This window comes from Schistocerca nitens, chromosome 1, assembly GCF_023898315.1.
Source record: "Schistocerca nitens isolate TAMUIC-IGC-003100 chromosome 1, iqSchNite1.1, whole genome shotgun sequence".
Taxonomy (NCBI): Eukaryota; Metazoa; Arthropoda; class Insecta; order Orthoptera; family Acrididae; genus Schistocerca; species Schistocerca nitens.
The window spans coordinates 685,612,511-685,630,839 of record NC_064614.1 but is presented as its reverse complement, the minus strand read 5'-3'; the positions used below and the strand labels follow the sequence as shown (position 1 = coordinate 685,630,839).

At 46.6% G+C, this 18,329-nt stretch overlaps 1 protein-coding gene across 1 annotated transcript in view; it reads left to right on the top strand.

The window, feature by feature from the left end:
• Positions 1-18,329, top strand: part of LOC126259337 (uncharacterized) — a 235,456-nt gene that overhangs the window by 193,109 nt on the left and 24,018 nt on the right. Inside the window, exons 7-8 of the mRNA XM_049956047.1 lie at positions 665-813; positions 12,476-12,677. Coding sequence (XP_049812004.1) covers positions 665-813; positions 12,476-12,677 — 351 coding nt within the window. The remainder of the gene's footprint in view (positions 1-664; positions 814-12,475; positions 12,678-18,329) is intronic.

The following is an 18,329-nucleotide window of genomic DNA, read 5'->3' as shown; positions in this document are numbered from 1 at the left end:
GGGATTTCAAACAAAAATTAACACTAAGGAATGTTACGGGAAATGTCTTTTACATTATACGCAGTGAATACATTAACACCAAATATGATTCATATTGATTCCATGTAAGAATACAAATTAACGAGCTCGTTTATAATCCTAAAAATTTCCGATCACTTACGTAATGTTCCTGGGAGTACATATTTTTGGCGACTAAGAACAAATGTTATTAGCACACAATAAGCATAACAAGAGCAGACTGTGTTCGAGACAAGGGGCCATTACTCCTCAGTCCATGTCATTCCGGTACTTCCTCAGAATCAGGACTCTCCTGCAACCAGTTTGCCACGCTGCACTCTAGTAGCCTATTTTTTTCATCAGACACTGGCTGGCAACTCCAGCACTTGCACGCTAAAGCCAAGTGAAGAGTGAATGAAAAATCTCGTCATACTCACACGAAACACAGTCGTCTGTCTATTTTTGATCAGAGAATGCTATCAGCGTAATCCTTGCGACACTGTTAATGTAAGTGGACACAAGTTGACACGATATTTATGTTTTTTTTTTTACACATTATAAAAAAGTAAAATCATTAATCGAATGCACTGACTGTAATAAAAGGAAGAAACATTCACTGTAGTGCATGGGTGTACTAGAATAAGTAGCTGATGCTGGATGTTGACAGGAACCCGCTGCTGGTGGTGGGCAGTGAGAACGAGACTCGCTTCCACATCCCGGACGGCACGGAGAAGAGCGCGACGCTGCGGTACAAGGTGCGCCTGCCGCCCTTCCTCACCTGCACGCAGTGCGTCATACAGTGGAAGTACATCACGGGTAGGTATCATAACAGCGTATCCTACCTACCTTGTACACTGACAAACTACACCAACAGTGTGGATCACTGAAGAAGTTTGGATGATGGTTTTCCGGAGACAAACATAAGAAACAGAAAATAAATTCATTTACCTAGTAACGGAGCTTATGGATGAGAATCGAGCAGTCAAGTGCAGTTTCTAGAAAGCTGAACTCAGGTTGTACTAACGTTAACTAAAAGCATATGTACGCATATGGCTTGGAACGAGAACACTAAATCGTACCGTTAGCTGTTGTAGTCTAATGAGAAGCTTGGTAGAACAACAGTGTCACGTTTGCTGTGATAAATAACATTAAGCTTTTAGAATTCTACGGACATAACGGTGTTATACACGACGATATTACTTTTCTTTCGGCCACGTTATTTTCTCAAAATAACTATTCTCTTCAATTCAAAATGGCTCTGAGCACTATGGGACTCACCTGCTGTGGTCATGAGTCCCCGAGAACTTAGAACTACTTAAACCTAACTAACCTAAGGACAGCACACAACACCCAGCCATCACGAGGCAGAGAAAATCCCTGACCCCGCCGGGAATCGAACCCGGGAACCCGGGCGTGGGAAGCGAGAACGCTACCCCACGACCACGAGATGCGGGCTCTCTTCAATTCACTTATAACTTCCGAGATTACTAATAATTTCAGTAGACGGATACAGTATCCATACATGTTATAAAAACGGATGTATATATGTGCTTGCATATGCTTCACACCTCCTTCAACATCACGGGACCGATTTCAACCAAACTTGGTACACTTATCCCTTACGGTCAGGCAACAATAAAAAAAAAAATGTTCAAATGTGTGTGAAATCTTATGGAACAGCTAAGGTCATCAGTCCCTAAGCTTACACACTACTTAACGTAAATTATCCTAAGGACAAACACACACACCCAAGCCCGAGGGAGGACTCGAACCTCTGCCGGCACCAGCCGCACAGTCCATGAGGGCAACAATCGCTGTGGTGGTAAGAACCATCTACATAACATGGTTGAGGAGATATGACGTCATAAACAATGACATGCGCATGCACAACGTTTAAATTTATTACTTCTGTGCTACTAATTCTATTCGCAGTAAATTTCGCAGACTTTATCCACATATTTCGCTAAATGCACCTACAAAACTACACTCCTGGAAATGGAAAAAAGAACACATTGACACCGGTGTGTCAGACCCACCATACTTGCTCCGGACACTGCGAGAGGGCTGCACAAGCAATGATCACACGCACGGCACAGCGGACACACCAGGAACCGCGGTGTTGGCCGTCGAATGGCGCTAGCTGCGCAGCATTTGTGCAACGCCGCCGTCAGTGTCAGCCAGTTTGCCGTGGCATACGGAGCTCCATCGCAGTCTTTAACACTGGTAGCATGCCGCGACAGCGTGGACGTGAACCGTATGTGCAGTTGACGGACTTTGAGCGAGGGCGTATAGTGGGCATGCGGGAGGCCGGGTGGACGTACCGCCGAATTGCTCAACACGTGGGGCGTGAGGTCTCCACAGTACATCGATGTTGTCGCCAGTGGTCGGCGGAAGGTGCACGTGCCCGTCGACCTGGCACCGGACCGCAGCGACGCACGGATGCACGCCAAGACCGTAGGATCCTACGCAGTGCCGTAGGGGACCGCACCGCCACTTCCCAGCAAATTAGGTACACTGTTGCTCCTGGGGTATCGGCGAGGACCATTCGCAACCGTCTCCATGAAGCTGGGCTACGGTCCCGCACACCGTTAGGCCGTCTTCCGCTCACACCCCAACATCGTGCAGCCCGCCTCCAGTGGTGTCGCGACAGGCGTGAATGGAGGGACGAATGGAGACGTGTCGTCTTCAGCGATGAGAGTCGCTTCTGCCTTGGTGCCAATGATGGTCGTATGCGTGTTTGGCGCCGTGCAGGTGAGCGCCACAATCAGGACTGCATACGACCGAGGCACACAGGGCCAACACCCGGCATCATGGTGTGGGGAGCGATCTCCTACACTGGCCGTACACCACTGGTGATCGTCGAGGGGACACTGAATAGTGCACGGTACATCCAAACCGTCATCGAACCCATCGTTCTACCATTCCTAGACCGGCAAGGGAACTTGCTGTTTCAACAGGACAATGCACGTCCGCATGTATCCCGTGCCACCCAACGTGCTCTAGAAGGTGTAAGTCAACTACCCTGGCCAGCAAGATCTCCGGATCTGTCCCCCATTGAGCATGTTTGGGACTGGATGAAGCGTCGTCTCACGCGGTCTGCACGTCCAGCACGAACGCTGGTCCAACTGAGGCGCCAGATGGAAATGGCATGGCAAGCCGTTCCACAGGACTACATCCAGCATCTCTACGATCGTCTCCATGGGAGAATAGCAGCCTGCATTTCTGCGAAAGGTGGATATACACTGTACTAGTGCCGACATTGTGCATGCTCTGTTGCCTGTGTCTATGTGCCTGTGGTTCTGTCAGTGTGATCATGTGATGTATCTGACCCCAGGAATGTGTCAATAAAGTTTCCCCTTCCTGGGACAATGAATTCACGGTGTTCTTATTTCAATTTCCAGGAGTGTATATAATGTTACCATACATACCACAGGAGGTATGATGTCATAAACACTGAGATTCCTGATAAACTGCCGCATCAAGCGTATTTTACTGTGTTTACTATTTACTGCTTAGATACTCTTACAGTCGAGCTACCTTAAGGAAATCCCTGACACTTCGCAGTGCTTTTGACAGCTTTCAAATGCGAAGTACAAAGGCTGTAGGCGAAATCAATAGCCGTCTATAGAGCTACGAAGATGAGTTGCCACAGACACGTTTACAAAACTGTGTTGTAGACAAGCGAAGCACCTGCACCCAGATTACAGAAACTATTCCGTAATTTCAAAGCTGTTTCGAACAATACATGGAAATAAAATTTTTTGATATTACATGCCAAACACAATTATTTTCTTGTTTTCATTTCTAATAAGAAACTGGCGAAATGAATACCTGGGCAAATGTCAGGTTTGTCAGCTAGTTTTCTATAATAGTTCGCAGCAACATTATAACCAGTTTCATCGCAGTTCGTTTTGTGGCATCATCTGTGTCCATCAAAATCAATAGTAGCTCGTATTGCAATATATCAGTCCTGACAGTACCACGGAGCACATCTTCTTGGCTGTTGTAGATCACAGAATAGGTGTCCGGTATCAGGACCATGGGGGCATTTTTGCAGCTTTTAGACGATACATCGATCTTTCTGAAATCCTCCTAAATGGATTGTGGGTGGGGCCTGCTACGCTGGCGAAAGAGCTAGTGACTTTCCCCTAACGGAAGTTATTCCAGATCCTGTTGGAAATAAACTTTCGAAACGTCCTAGCAGGAAGCGCAGCCTCGCTGAGGGTTGTTATTGGTAGGAGCAGGAAATGGCGAACTAAAATGCCGGCATTCTACTCCTGAGCTTCATTTAGTTGTAAAGCATGACTTTTGAAACGATTGTGTGAAACGGCTGGAGGGTCGCGAAATCGATGATTTGGAGGGTGATCCTCGAAGCTGTAGATGAGGAGCAGTGAGCCATATCGGGCGCAGGTAGTGCTTCAAGAATGTTGATGTATCAGTTTGGGGTTTGGCGATCCGTAGTGATCAACAATGTTGTTCTACCAGTACGTAATCGTTTGAAAGAATTATTAAAGTCCGTTCTGGTGCCCTGGCATGAATCTTGCTTAAGTTGTAAACTAAGCTGACTGTTTTTCAGGTGATGCTGCAGCTTAGTAAGGGTACACAGGCAAAAAAGAAAGAGCCTGTGCAGCGGTACAGCAGAACGCTGGTGCGTAATGAAAAAGGTGGACTTAGCGATGTCTAATGGTACACAATAAAGACTGTTTGTTCTCACGGAAACTTGAAGTGCGCTGTTGTTGTGTGTGTGTCCCTTCTTTCTGAGAGGAGGAGGGAGGAGGAGATTAGTGTTTAACATCCCGTCGACAACGAGGTCATTTGAGACGGAGCGCAAGCTCGGGTGAGGGAAGGATGGGGAAGGAAATCGGCCGTGCCCTTTCAAAGGAACCATCCCGGCATTTGCCTGAAGCGATTTTAGGGAAATCACGGAAAACCTAAATCAGGATGGCCGGAGACGGGATTGAACCGTCGTCCTCCCGAATGCGAGTCCAGTGTGCTAACCACTGCGCCACCTCGCTCGGTCCTTCTTTCTGAGTTTGAACTCTTATCGGTGGGAATTTCGAGAAAGCAGTTACAGGCGGTTTAGTTACTGTATGCAATGTACTTTTGCAGTTAGTGTTTAGATCTGAAAGCATTTATGAAAGTACTTGAACTGCTACAGGGGTTTAATCAGTGGTACACGATAAGTGAAAATTTTAACCCTTTCTACTCGGTCATTGCAAGAGTGGCAACACTTATCTAGTCTGATTTAAGAGTGTAACAATGCAGAGTATTCAACAGTAAACGTTTCCGATTAAACCTATTGAGCAATATGCCGCGTAATTTGTCTCACGCACTTCACATGTCAGATGTGTGAATTCTGGCCGCGACTGCCGGCAGCACTTCACGCCAACGCCACGGAAATCAGTGTGTGATTGAATGAAACTGAGTGTGCGAAGTGGTGAGAGAAGACTGATACAGAAGTTATGTAGTTCAACACATGCACTGATGAGCTCAAACGTCATTACTATCCACAGTGAGTCTGAACGTCGAACAAAATCGCCGCGAGCATATGACGCGTTAAGTAAAGTATATAAGCGAAGCAGAGACGAATGCGGATTCATTTGGCGACGTTACTGGCCGCTGTGGATATCCGCTGGCGTGAGTGACTTAGGGCAAGGCGTCCGAGAACTAAATCTGGGAAACGGGCGAAGCAAGCAGGCTTTCCGCGTGCTCCTGACGTGTGCATCTATGGAAAGTTGTTGAAGAACTTAAAACCACGACTAGGTGACAAGGTGTTGAATGTTCATACCTCATCACCGAATGTAAAGGCTTGCCCACAGTCTAATGCAGGATAATTGGCATTTGGTGGCACATCTGAAGGCAGGGTACAATTCTGGTACGGATACAAGTGTTTCGGAACACACCGTTCAGTGGACTTTATTCAAAAAGTTTCCGTATCAGACGGCTCCTATGAATTCCTATGGTGAACAGGTGACATTGTCAATTACGATTTCAGTGGCACAGAATCATCAGCATTCGATCACGTATCAGTGGAGACCTCGTGCCTGACAGGATGAGTCACGTTTCTTGTTATACCGGATACACCATGATCTATGCGAACGGCTGCTCGAAACATATACTGCGTCAAGGATGCGGGGCGGTGTCTGGTGATAATCGAAGACACCAACACAGCCGGTCTGTGTAGCCGAGCGGTTCTAGGCGCTTCAGTCTGGAACCGCGCGACCGCTACGGTCGCAGGTTCGAATCCTGTCTCGGGCATGGTTGTGTGTGATGTCCTTAGGTTAGTTAGGTTTAAGTAGTTCTAAGTTATAGGGCACTGATGACCTCAGACATTAAGTCCCATGGTGCTCAGAGCAATTTGAACCACTTGAACACCAAGACAGCTGTGTACTACGTGAACGTTATTGCGAACCACCTTCATCTATTCATGATTGTTCTCTCTCTCGAAGGCAATGGCGTCTTCGACCAGGATAAAAATGGTTCAAATGGCTCTAAGCACTATGGGACTTAACATCTGAGTCTTAGAACTACTTAAATCTAACTCACCTAAAGACATCACACACACATCCATGCCCGAGGCAGGATTCGAACCTGCGACCGTAGCAGCAGCGCTGTTGCGGACTGAAGCGCTTAGAACCGCTCGGCCACAGCAGCCGGCCGAGCAAGATAACTGTACCGGTCAGTGGTTTGAAGTACTCGACTGTGATCTCACAATCATGTCTTGTCCACCAAATGCGAGTGATTAGAACCCGATGGAGCAGTCCGAGGAAGCTATCGGACGTACGCTCCACTCCCACAGACCACCAGTCCGTAATTACGGGAACTGTGTGACCTGTGCACAGACATCTGGTGTTACATATCTCTGGAAACCTGCCAATTACTTGTTGAACACCTTTGCTCTAACAAAGTGTGCCAATGTCAAAACATTTTATAGTCCTCAAACTAATCGTTATTAGTATTGTTTTTCAATTCTACCTTAAATAAACGTAATGTTTTTACACTTTTTTATACCTGTACTAAATGCACTGAAGATCGTTTTAGGCTAATGTAGTACACATTAGAGTCTTGCTATGTAATTCCTGTTTGTAAGTTCATAATCGTGCTTTAACTGTTTATTGGTGACATGTTAGTGTGATTTCGGGTAACATACCCATACAAATATGGAATAATCCGGGAAGAGTCATAATTTTAATGGCTGGCTCTCAGCTGTATGGGACTTAATTTCTGAGGTCATCAGTCCTCTAGAACTTAGAACTACTTAAACCTAACTAACCTAAGGACATCACACACATCGATTCCCGAGGCAGGACTCGAACCTGCGACCGTAGCGGTCGCGCAGTTCCAGACTGTAGCGCCTAGAACCGCTCGGCCACCCCGGACGGCTCATAATTTTAAATTCTTTATAAACATTCCTGCATGATTCAGTTACCTCTCTCCTTTGGTCAAATGACTAAGCGGAGTGAAAACAAGACACCGTAGAAACTACATAATGCATTTTTGTCCGTGTTTTCAGATCCAAACGAAGAGTGGGAAATGGAGAAATGGGTTATCAAACTGACCATCGTGAAGGCTAGTTTTGCAAAAGAAAGAAATGATTGAATTCCCTTACAGTAATCATCTTACTTACGAAACTAACTGAATGCTAGTCGATACATGAATATACACTCCTGGAAATGGAAAAAAGAACAAATTGACACCGGTGTGTCAGACCCACCATACTTGCTCCGGTCACTGCGAGAGGGCTGTACAAGCAATGATCACACGCACGGCACAGCGGACACACCAGGACCCGCGGTGTTGGCCGTCGAATGGCGCTAGCTGCGCAGCATTTGTGCACCGCCGCCGTCAGTGTCAGCCAGTTTGCCGTGGCATACGGAGCTCCATCGCAGTCTTTAACACTGGTAGCATGCCGCGACAGCGTGGACGTGAACCGTATGTGCAGTTGACGGACTTTGAGCGAGGGCGTATAGTGGGCATGCGGGAGGCCGGGTGGACGTACCGCCGAATTGCTCAACACGTGGGCGTGAGGTCTCCACAGTACATCGATGTTGTCGCCAGTGGTCAGCGGAAGGTGCACGTGCCCGTCGACCTGGGACCGGACCGCAGCGACGCACGGATGCACGCCAAGACCGTAGGATCCTACGCAGTGCCGTAGGGGACCGCACCGCCACTTCCCAGCAAATTAGGGACACTGTTGCTCCTGGAGTAGAGGCGAGGACCATTCGCAACCGTCTCCATGAAGCTGGGCTACGGTCCCGCACACCGTTAGGCCGTCTTCCGCTCACGCCCCAACATCGTGCAGCCCGCCTCCAGTGGTGTCGCGACAGGCGTGAATGGAGGGACGAATGGAGACGTGTCGTCTTCAGCGATGAGAGTCGCTTCTGCCTTGGTGCCAATGATGGTCGTATGCGTGTTTGGCGCCGTGCAGGTGAGCGCCACAATCAGGACTGCATACGACCGAGGCACACAGGGCCAACACCCGGCATCATGGTGTGGGGAGCGATCTCCTACACTGGCCGTACACCACTGGTGATCGTCGAGGGGACACTGAATAGTGCACGGTACATCCAAACCGTCATCGAACCCATCGTTCTACCATTCCTAGACCGGCAAGGGAACTTGCTGTTCCAACAGGACAATGCACGTCCGCATGTATCCCGTGCCACCCAACGTGCTCTAGAAGGTGTAAGTCAACTACCCTGGCCAGCAAGATCTCCGGATCTGTCCCCCATTGAGCATGTTTGGGACTGGATGAAGCGTCGTCTCACGCAGTCTGCACGTCCAGCACGAACGCTGGTCCAACTGAGGCGCCAGGTGGAAATGGCATGGCAAGCCGTTCCACAGGACTACATCCAGCATCTCTACGATCGTCTCCATGGGAGAATAGCAGCCTGCATTGCTGCGAAAGGTGGATATACACTGTACTAGTGCCGACATTGTGCATGCTCTGTTGCCTGTGTCTATGTGCCTGTGGTTCTGTCAGTGTGATCATGTGATGTATCTGGCCCCAGGAATGTGTCAATAAAGTTTCCCCTTCCTGGGACAATGAATTCACGGTGTTCTTATTTCAATTTCCAGGAGTGTATTATAACAGCTTCACCCCTCGATGTTACCTGTGAGTGAACGGTTATTTATTTATGGAAAAAATGCCTGGGTATATGTTTATTCCAATCTCCTATTAGTCCATCTCCTTCCGCCTCTCTCTCTGGCAACTCCTCCTTTTCCCTCTCTCTGACCATCTCCTCCACCACCACTCCCTGTCCAACCCCGTCCTGCCCCTCTCTCTGTTCATCTCCTCCTCCTCCTCCTCCTCCTCCTTCTCCCCCTCTCGCTTTTCATTCCTTTTCCCCTCTCTCTCTCTTCATCTCCTCCTGTCCATCTCTCAGTCGACCTCCTCCTCTCCTCTGTCTGTGCCCATCTCATCCTTCCCGCTCTCTGTCTGTTCGTCTCTTCTTCCTCCTCGTTTCTCCACGTTATCACCCCCATCCCAATAGAAGCCTGGCGGCTCTTACTCCCACAGTATTTCTTTTCAGATCGTAAATTATATCGGTACCAAGTTCCTTTCAAATTGTTCTAGGGGCTTAGGATCGGTTGTTTACCCGTCAAACATATCTCACACATATTTAATATATTTGACACTTAATTGTACAAATGTTTCGCCTGTATCACTACCCAATTTCGCTCTACAGTTTCACGCAGTTCAATGTTTTTGTCGTGGTATCTCCCGAAGTACACTATGTGATCAAAACACCTGGCTGAAAATGACTTATAAGTTCGTGGCACCCTCCGTCGGTAACGCTGTGATTCAATATGGTGTTGGCCAACCCTCAGCCTTGATGACAGCTTACACTCTCGCTGGCATACGTTCAATCAGGTGCTGGAAGGTTTCTTAGGGAATGGGAGCCCATTCTTCACGAAGTGATGCACTGAGGAGACGCATCTATGTCGGTCGGTGAGGCCTGACACGAAGTCTTCGTTCCAAAACATCCCAAAGGTGTTCTGTAGGATTCAAGTCAGGACTCCGTGCAGGCCAGCCCATTACAGGGATGTTATTCTCGTGTAACCACTCCGCCACAGGCCGTGCATTATGAACAGGTGCTCGATTTTGTAGAAAGATGCAATCGCCATCCCCGAATTGCTCTTCAACAGTGGGACGCAAGAAGATGCTTAAAACATATATAGGCCTGTGCTGTGATAGTGCCACGCAAAACAACAAGGGGTTCAAACCCCCTCCATGAAAAAGACGACCACGCTATAACACCACCGCCTCCGAATTTTACTGTTGGCACTACACACACTGGCAGATGACGTTCACTGAGCATTCGCCATATCCACACCCTGCCATCAAGTCGCCATATTGTGTACCGTGATTCGTCATCCCACACAACGTTTTTCCGCTGTTAAATCGTCCAATGTTTACGCTCCTTACACCAAGCGAGGCGTCGTTTGGCATTTACCGGTGTGATGTGTGGCTCATGAGCAGCCGCTCGACCGTGAAATCCAAGTTTTCTCACCTCCCGCCTAACTGTCATAGTACTTGCAGTTGATCCTGATGCAGTTTGGAATTCCTGTGTGATGGTCTGGATGGATGTCTGCCTATTACACATTACGACTCTCTTCAACTGTCGGCGGTCTCGGTCAGTCAGCGGACGAGAACGGCCTGTACGCTTTTGTGCTGTACGTGTCCCTTTACGTTTCCGCTTCACTATCATACCGGAGACAGTGGACCTAGGGATGTTAAGAAGTGTGAAAGTCTCGCGTGACTTATGACACAGGTGACACCCAACAACCTGACCACGTTCGGAGTCCGTGAGTTTGGCGGAACGCCCTATTCTGCTTTCTCACGATGTCTAATGACTACTAAGGTCGTTGATATGGAGCACCTGGAAGTAGGTGGCAGCACAATGCCACTAATATGAAAAACGTATGTTGTGGGGGGTATTTTTGATTGCATAGTGTATGTGTCGTACAATGCTATAATTTCGCAGGTACATACAACAGTATAAGTGAATCGTGTCTGCAAAATGCCTCGCGAAAACAGTCAGTAGTAAAGAAGTAATAAATTAAAACTTCATGCTTCGTGCGGCACTTTTGCTGCATGAACAACGAAAATGTAGTAAGCTATAAACCTTTTTCCTTTCCTCTTTTTGTGCGGATTGTCAAGGAAAAAATGTTTCGTAATAGTTTTCTCAACTAATCGATGACCAAGTGTGGGTACTCCCGCATCGTAGGCTTCTCTTCGTTTTCACCTCCACGCACACCCGTTTGATAGGTATATGTATGGTAGCCTTTGAGTTAATTAATGGAAATCCGTCCAGCTGTGAAGAAGTAACACACACACACACACACACAAACGAACTTTCGCATTTATAATATACATGGTGTTTCTGTAAGAGCACGTAAAAATTTAATAGAGCGTGTAAAAATTTAACAGGACATGGAAGATGCTAACAAAACATGCGTCATTACTTCCTGGTATCCAATCTCGACCTCCTTGTTTCCTTGCAAGAAATAAAGAACGTTCATGTAAGTAAACAGCACAGTAAGTGTAAACTTGTACGCATGTCAGTTGTAAATAAGCCAGAAAACAGTAACGCTAGACAAACCGGTAGCCACGTTTGCTTCCGTATCTCCTTAAACCAACTCCTCCGACCTCGACCTCAGGTTCCCTATTTCACATTGTTCAGTGGAGCATTCTCGGTGTCCTGCTACATTTCTGCACGCTCCTACGAAAACATCCTGTACACCCGATTTTGTGCTTACTGAACAAAACTTTAAAATTTAAAAAAAGGAAATGAAAATAGTGTAATTTTTTTAAATGATTAGTGTAGTTAGAAATAAAATAGACTAGAGAAATAGTTGACGTTGCATGGAATGGTGCTCGAAATCACGTACAGTATTACTCTATCGCAGCAGACAAATATCCACTAGCATTCTTCAAAATTTTAAGTGAAAGATTAAATTTTAAATTCAAAGTCGGCACCTCATTTTCTGTGTCCAATTTCAGGCATGATTCAACGGAACGTTAAATGTTTCTCTAATCCATTTTTTCCTACTTTTAGACAAATCGTTTCACAAAGTGAGGAACCTTTCTTCCGAAATTTTTATTTAATTTACGTTTGAGATTGGAACATGCCTCTTGGTCCCGGCGGAGGTTCGAGTCCTCCCTCGGGCATATTTGTGTGTCCAGAATGAGATTTTCACTCTGCAGCGGAGTGTGCGCTGATATGAAACTTCCTGGCAGATTAAAACTGTGTGCCTGACCGAGACTCGAACTCGGGACCCGAGTTCGAGTCTCGGTCGGGCACACAGTTTTAATCTGCCAGGAAGTTTCATGTTTGTGTGTGTTTGTCCTTAGGATAATTTAGGTTAAGTAGTGTGTAAGCTTAGGGACTGATGACCTTAGCAGTTAAGTCCCATAAGATTTCACACACATTTGAACGTGCCTCTTGGACTGACTGCAAAACCTGCGTTGCAGCCAACAACTGGGGCGTGTGCGCCGACGGCAGGGAGGACATCGGCTGCGGGCCGCCCGAGACGTTCGTCAACTGCGCCGACGTGTCGGTGGTGACGGCCGTCGGCGGCCTGCCGCCAGCCTTCGTCAGCGCTCAGGACAACCCCAACCTGCTCTACTACCGAGACCTGCGCACGCCCACCGCAATCTCGCCTCTCGTCCTCAGGTCTGTACCTGGAGTGCGCAGCCTCCAGCCTCTATTCCGCTCTATGTCTCAGGTTTAATTTCTGATCCTTACATACGGCAGTCGTCGGACACTTGTGTAAAGTAACACGAGAGGTACTCTTGAACTGCTGTTTCTTAAGTGAATGCCGAGATTTAGTATTTTCTGGACGCAGTGCAGTTGATTATTTGACATCGATCGTAAGTCTCACGAAGAATATAAGAAAGGAAACACTGCAGTGACTCTGGTGAAGGAAGACGAAGGAACGATGCAGCTATGGCCTGTCTGAAGAACCATCTAAGTATTACGGAAGCTGTGGAAAACATAATCCAGATTCCCATGTGGGGATGTAATTTAGCTCTCCCCACAATGCAAATTCTGAATCAAATAGTATGCTTAATTCCGAATGTGAGTGACGGCCGTGGTGGTCGAGCGGTTCTAGGCGCTTCAGTCTGGAACCGCGTGACCGCTACGGTCGCAGGTTCGAATCCTGCCTCGGGCATGGATGTGTGTGATGTCCATAGGTTAGTTAGGTTTAAGTAGTTCCAAGTTCTAGGGGACTGACGACCTCAGCTGTTAAGTACCATAGTGCTCAGAGCCATTTGAACCGAATGTGAGTGAAATGAATGCAGAGCGTCAGACGAACGGCAGAATATCTGTCCAGTAACGTTACCACTAAACCATGGTAGACAAGTAAATGGTCTGAAGTGGATGTACTTGTACAGCATTACTCCGCAAGCCATTTGACGGTGTGAGGCGGAGGTTATTACTGGTACCAACATCACATCCCCAGTTCGCTGTTCCATTCGCGAATGGTGCGTGCGATGAATGATTGTCGATAAGCCTCTGTATTAGCTCTAATGTCTCGAATTTTACTTCGTGAGACGTATATGAGAGGAATCGTTATGTTGTCTAGTTCTTTTGGGAAGGCACACTCTCAGAATTTCAATAGTAAACCTTTCTGTGATGCACAACGCCTCTCTTATAAAGTCTGCCATTGGTGTTGGTTGAACATCTCTGTAACATTCTCGCTCTGACTAAACGATCCCGTAAAGAAATGCGCTGGTCTTCGTTGAACCTTCTCTACCTCTTCTGTCAGTCCTACGCGGTAAGAGCACCAGACTGATGAACAATATTCAAGTACCGGTAGAACAAGCGAATTGTAAATCGATTCTTTTGAGGATGAATTACATTTCATAAACGTTCTTCCTGTGAAACTCAGTTTGCAATCTGCTTTCACTACTATCAGTTTTACGTGATCGTTCTACTTAAGGCTTAAGGTCTCTCCGGATAGTTACTCCTACATATTTTACGCTAGATACTATATCCAGTAATTTATCGTCAATAGTGTAGTTGTTCACTAGGGCATTTCTTTTCCTATGTATGCGTAGTATGTTACATTTACTGACGTTCACGTTCACCGACGGTCTCGGCAACATTGAACAATGCTCTGTAAGTTCTTCCGCAAATCGTTACTATCATCTAACGTTGCTACCTTATTATAGACAACAGTGTCACCTCCGAACAGCCGTAAAGAGCTTCCGACGCATTCTTCTAGATCGTTTATACCACCGGCCGGTGTGACCCAGCGGTTCTAGGCGCTTCAGTCTGGAAACGCGCGACCGATACGGTCGCAGGTTCGAATCCTGCCTCGGGTATAGATGTGTGTGATGTCCTTAGGTTAGTTAGGTTTAAGTAGTTCTAAGTTCTAGGGGACTGGTGACCTCATATGTTAAGTCCCATAGTGCTCAGAGCCATTTTATCGTTTATACCGGGTGGTCCATTGATCGTGACCGAGCCAAATATCTCACGTAATAAGCGTCAAACTAAAAAACTACAAAGAACGAAACTTGTCCAGCTTGAAGGGGGAAACCAGATGGCGCTATGGCTGGCCCTCTAGATGGCGCTGCCATAGGTCAAACGGATATCAACTGAGTTTTTTAAATAGGAACTCCCATTTTTATTACATATTCGTGTAATAGGTAAAGAAATATGAATGTTTTAGTTGGACCACTTTTTTGGCTTTGTGATAGATGGCGTTGTAATAGTCACAAACATATGGCTCACAATTTTAGACGAACAGTTGCTAACAGGTAGGTTTTCTAGTTAAAATATGCGAGGAGCCGGGGCTAGCAGTGTATTTATCACTAAATTCTACTAGAATCCACACATGTAAATCATGCTCTAAGCCCCCCCTATTCTAACTCCGACTTTTGCTGTTGCACAAGGATAAAAAAATACGCGAACTGACTCTAATCAACCCTGCCAGTGGAGTAGAAGAGAGTTTGGCACCTGCAATAATTTAATTTGATAAATAAGTTAAATAAACAAAGGTTTCATTAGCATAGTGAGGAATGATAGGGTTGCTCTATCGATTAACAGAATGAAAGTTCTGTCCAAAATAACAATATGATTTATTAAGACTAAACACAGAATAGTAAAAGAAACACAGGAAATATTTATAATACATCAAATTGGCTCACATTGGAGATTCATACAAACACTGTAAAGGTGAAGTTGTCCCTAAACTAGATCGTGAAGTTTAAGACGAAGTGGTATGTGGAGCCAATTCCTTGCCACTCAAATCTCAAGAGAGACACACAGCTAACCCAACAGTAATTGCTGCTACTCAAGACAGAACAAAGTTAGAAAAAGACGAACAGGTGCGCTCTGCTGTGCTCTGATTATCACCTAGGAAAATCCCTGTCTGCCGGTGCTGCGGACATACATTACCAAACTGTCTTCTTGACTGCCAGGACACGATCTGGCGTACCGGAGCCGTTGGCTGGTTGCTTCGACGTCCTCGACCGAAAGGCGAGAGCCGACTCCCTAGAGCACCCGTGCAGGCCGAACACACAACATTCCCGCCCCCACGACAGTGGCCGTGGTTACGTTCCAATCAGCAACTCGAAAACCGGCAGAAATTCCACTCCATTGCCGGAGCACTACCATTCCACCAATGGAGATTCTTGGCGCCAATTTCTGTGCTGATTTTGCTACGTCACGGAGCTATGCCCTGAGCAAGCCAATCACAGTTACTATTTTGCAGAAAGCGCGGGAATTTTCCCGCCACAGCTGCCTGGGTACATAAGTCATTCCCACACCTCGCTGGTAGCCCGCCAGAAAGTGTTTTCGCTAAGCTTCTGCGAAGCAACGGAACCTCCAGCCCAGCCGCCACTTCCGGCTCCCGTGGGCGCGTCTCCTGACAATGTCGGCGTCCGGAAAGCATTCACTCGACCCCCCACACCTGTCGGCCTACCCTTTCAAAGTCAGAAGAGCCCGCCTGTCACTGGACCACCCGGGTGGCGAGAGACGCTGCATGGGAAGTCCGCGTGTGAAGGAATAGCAACCCTCCACCGCATGCAACTAGAGAGGAGAATCGTAAGATAGAAATATGAGAGGGGGCTCATGCCACCTCTCATAGCCCCTACGCCACTTTAGATTGTAATTGGTGAGCGGTTGGCTCACTTAGGAGCAAGGTAGTGAGTCAATCGCCGAAGAACAATCTCGCAAGCTGGCTCCACATGCCGCACTCTATAAAGAAAATCACTGCAACTGAAAAATGCAGCTCATAGAGGGAGGATTATTTATGATGTAGCCAACTTTACCTTCTTAATATGGAACACTAACACTCACATCACACATCCATACCCAGGGAGCCCCTTCCAAACACCGATTCACGCAGACATTCACGCTCTAAATATGGCCCGGGCATCTGAGGCAAATATGGAGCAGTTTATTCTTTACAATCAGAGTTGGAGTGCTCCGCAATTAAATGCCCAAGATGTTACAACAATTTTAATCATTAAACTAACCTGAACTCACTCACACATGATACTATATAAGTTAACAATCTCTTTGTGAGCTTTCAGAATCTAGTTACAACCTCCGATTCATTCTGTCTCCCTGCAGCAAGAATAACCTTTACAAAATGTTCCCTGAACTGATGGTCCATTCACAATGACAGTGGTGGTATCTGCTTCAGTTTATGGGGACTTCAGGCACACTGTTTGCATATACACAACAATAAACACAAAATACAAAAAAAACATGGTGTGGAGAACAATACAGTAATCTGTAATAAGAATTACAATGTAAAACACAAACGCATACAAGGTATAACATACATTACAAAAACAACATAAGAGAAAGAAATTTAAGAAAAAAAACAAGGTTAAGGGGGCATCAAATTGTGCGTGCACATTGCACAAAGTTCACGACTGTGCTGAGAATGAGGCACTAAATCACATTGTTAGAAATATCCGTAGCACTTCACAAATTCCACAGTACTGACATCACATAAGGCTAAACGTCGGGTGTTGTTGCTACGTTGTTGCAACGGCAATAGGGTGTGCTGGAGCTTCTGCAGTACTCTGTTGAGATTGCACCAAGACTCACGCATATGATCACGGTAGTACGGTAGGAAGACACAGTGATAGGCTCTCCTCACGTCGATTAATTGTCTCTGAGATCTACTTGTTGGGATACATCACTAGTCCAGGTCTCTTCTCTCGCTGGACAGAACCTTACGTTTCCCAATATTGCAGTTCGACGAGGGATGATGGCACGTGGAGTGACTCCACAAGTGTGTGAGGTCATCCATACAGGATCGAACTAGGAGCGACTATTGTTAAAACTGCTCTCTAATAGAGAGGAGAAGTAAGAAATGAGACCATACATTTGTTAGTGTGGCACGATACTGCTTTGTGTATGCAGATCGGCCAATGCTAGTGAGTTGTAAAAACCCAAACAGGTGAGTATAGAGCGTCCCTTTCTGTCCTGAGGCACATGAGGCGCAGGTTCTGACACGATATGTGATCTTCTTCGTGTACTCACGACAACGTGGTCTGCCGCAGGGAATCCCTCCAAACGGCTGCCGCGTCTGGAGAGCTAGCAGGCTGTCGCGTGTGGGTCGCGTGTGGGTCGCGTGTCAGTGTCAATGGCCAGCCTCACTTTCGCTTGTGGCCCGGCGAGGGTCCCGCGTAATCCCTCAGGTATACGGCCCCGTGACTGTCAGCCTGTAGGACCGGATGCTCTAGCCCTTCACGTCAGGTGGCGTGCTGACGCTCTTTTCTTGCAGGTAGCCGCAGACCTCTTGTTCCCGCTCCGGCCGGCCACCACATTGCCACGATCCCCGTCATCTGCACAATTCTTACAAAAATCTTATGCCTAACTTTTTCCCATGACCTTCTATGTTATAATAAATTTACATAATGAAACATTGATGGTCTGTCATTTCAGACACTCTTATTTTACTTTTATAGTTATTAATCTATGGCAATCATTATAACATCTAAACTAGATATGGAAATAATTTATTTTGATATATGTGTAGAGACCGATCTCAGTATTGTACATGGTGTGTGATAACTGATGCTGTGTAATGGATGAACAACTAAATGTGCGGGCCCGCACTAATGTTACTATTAATTATATAGATCGACAGTAGACATGCTCAAGAATTAACTACCATATGCCAACGATCTACATTCTATGTCTTCTGAATAAATTATGTTATTGCAACTGTTCTACGTTCGCTCGCCGGTCGTCCCTCCATCTCGGGTCTGTGATTTGATGACCTGAAAAATAACATCCCAACAGGCGCGCCCAAACACAACACTTGTGGTAGAAAACCCCCACAATATTAATCTAGTT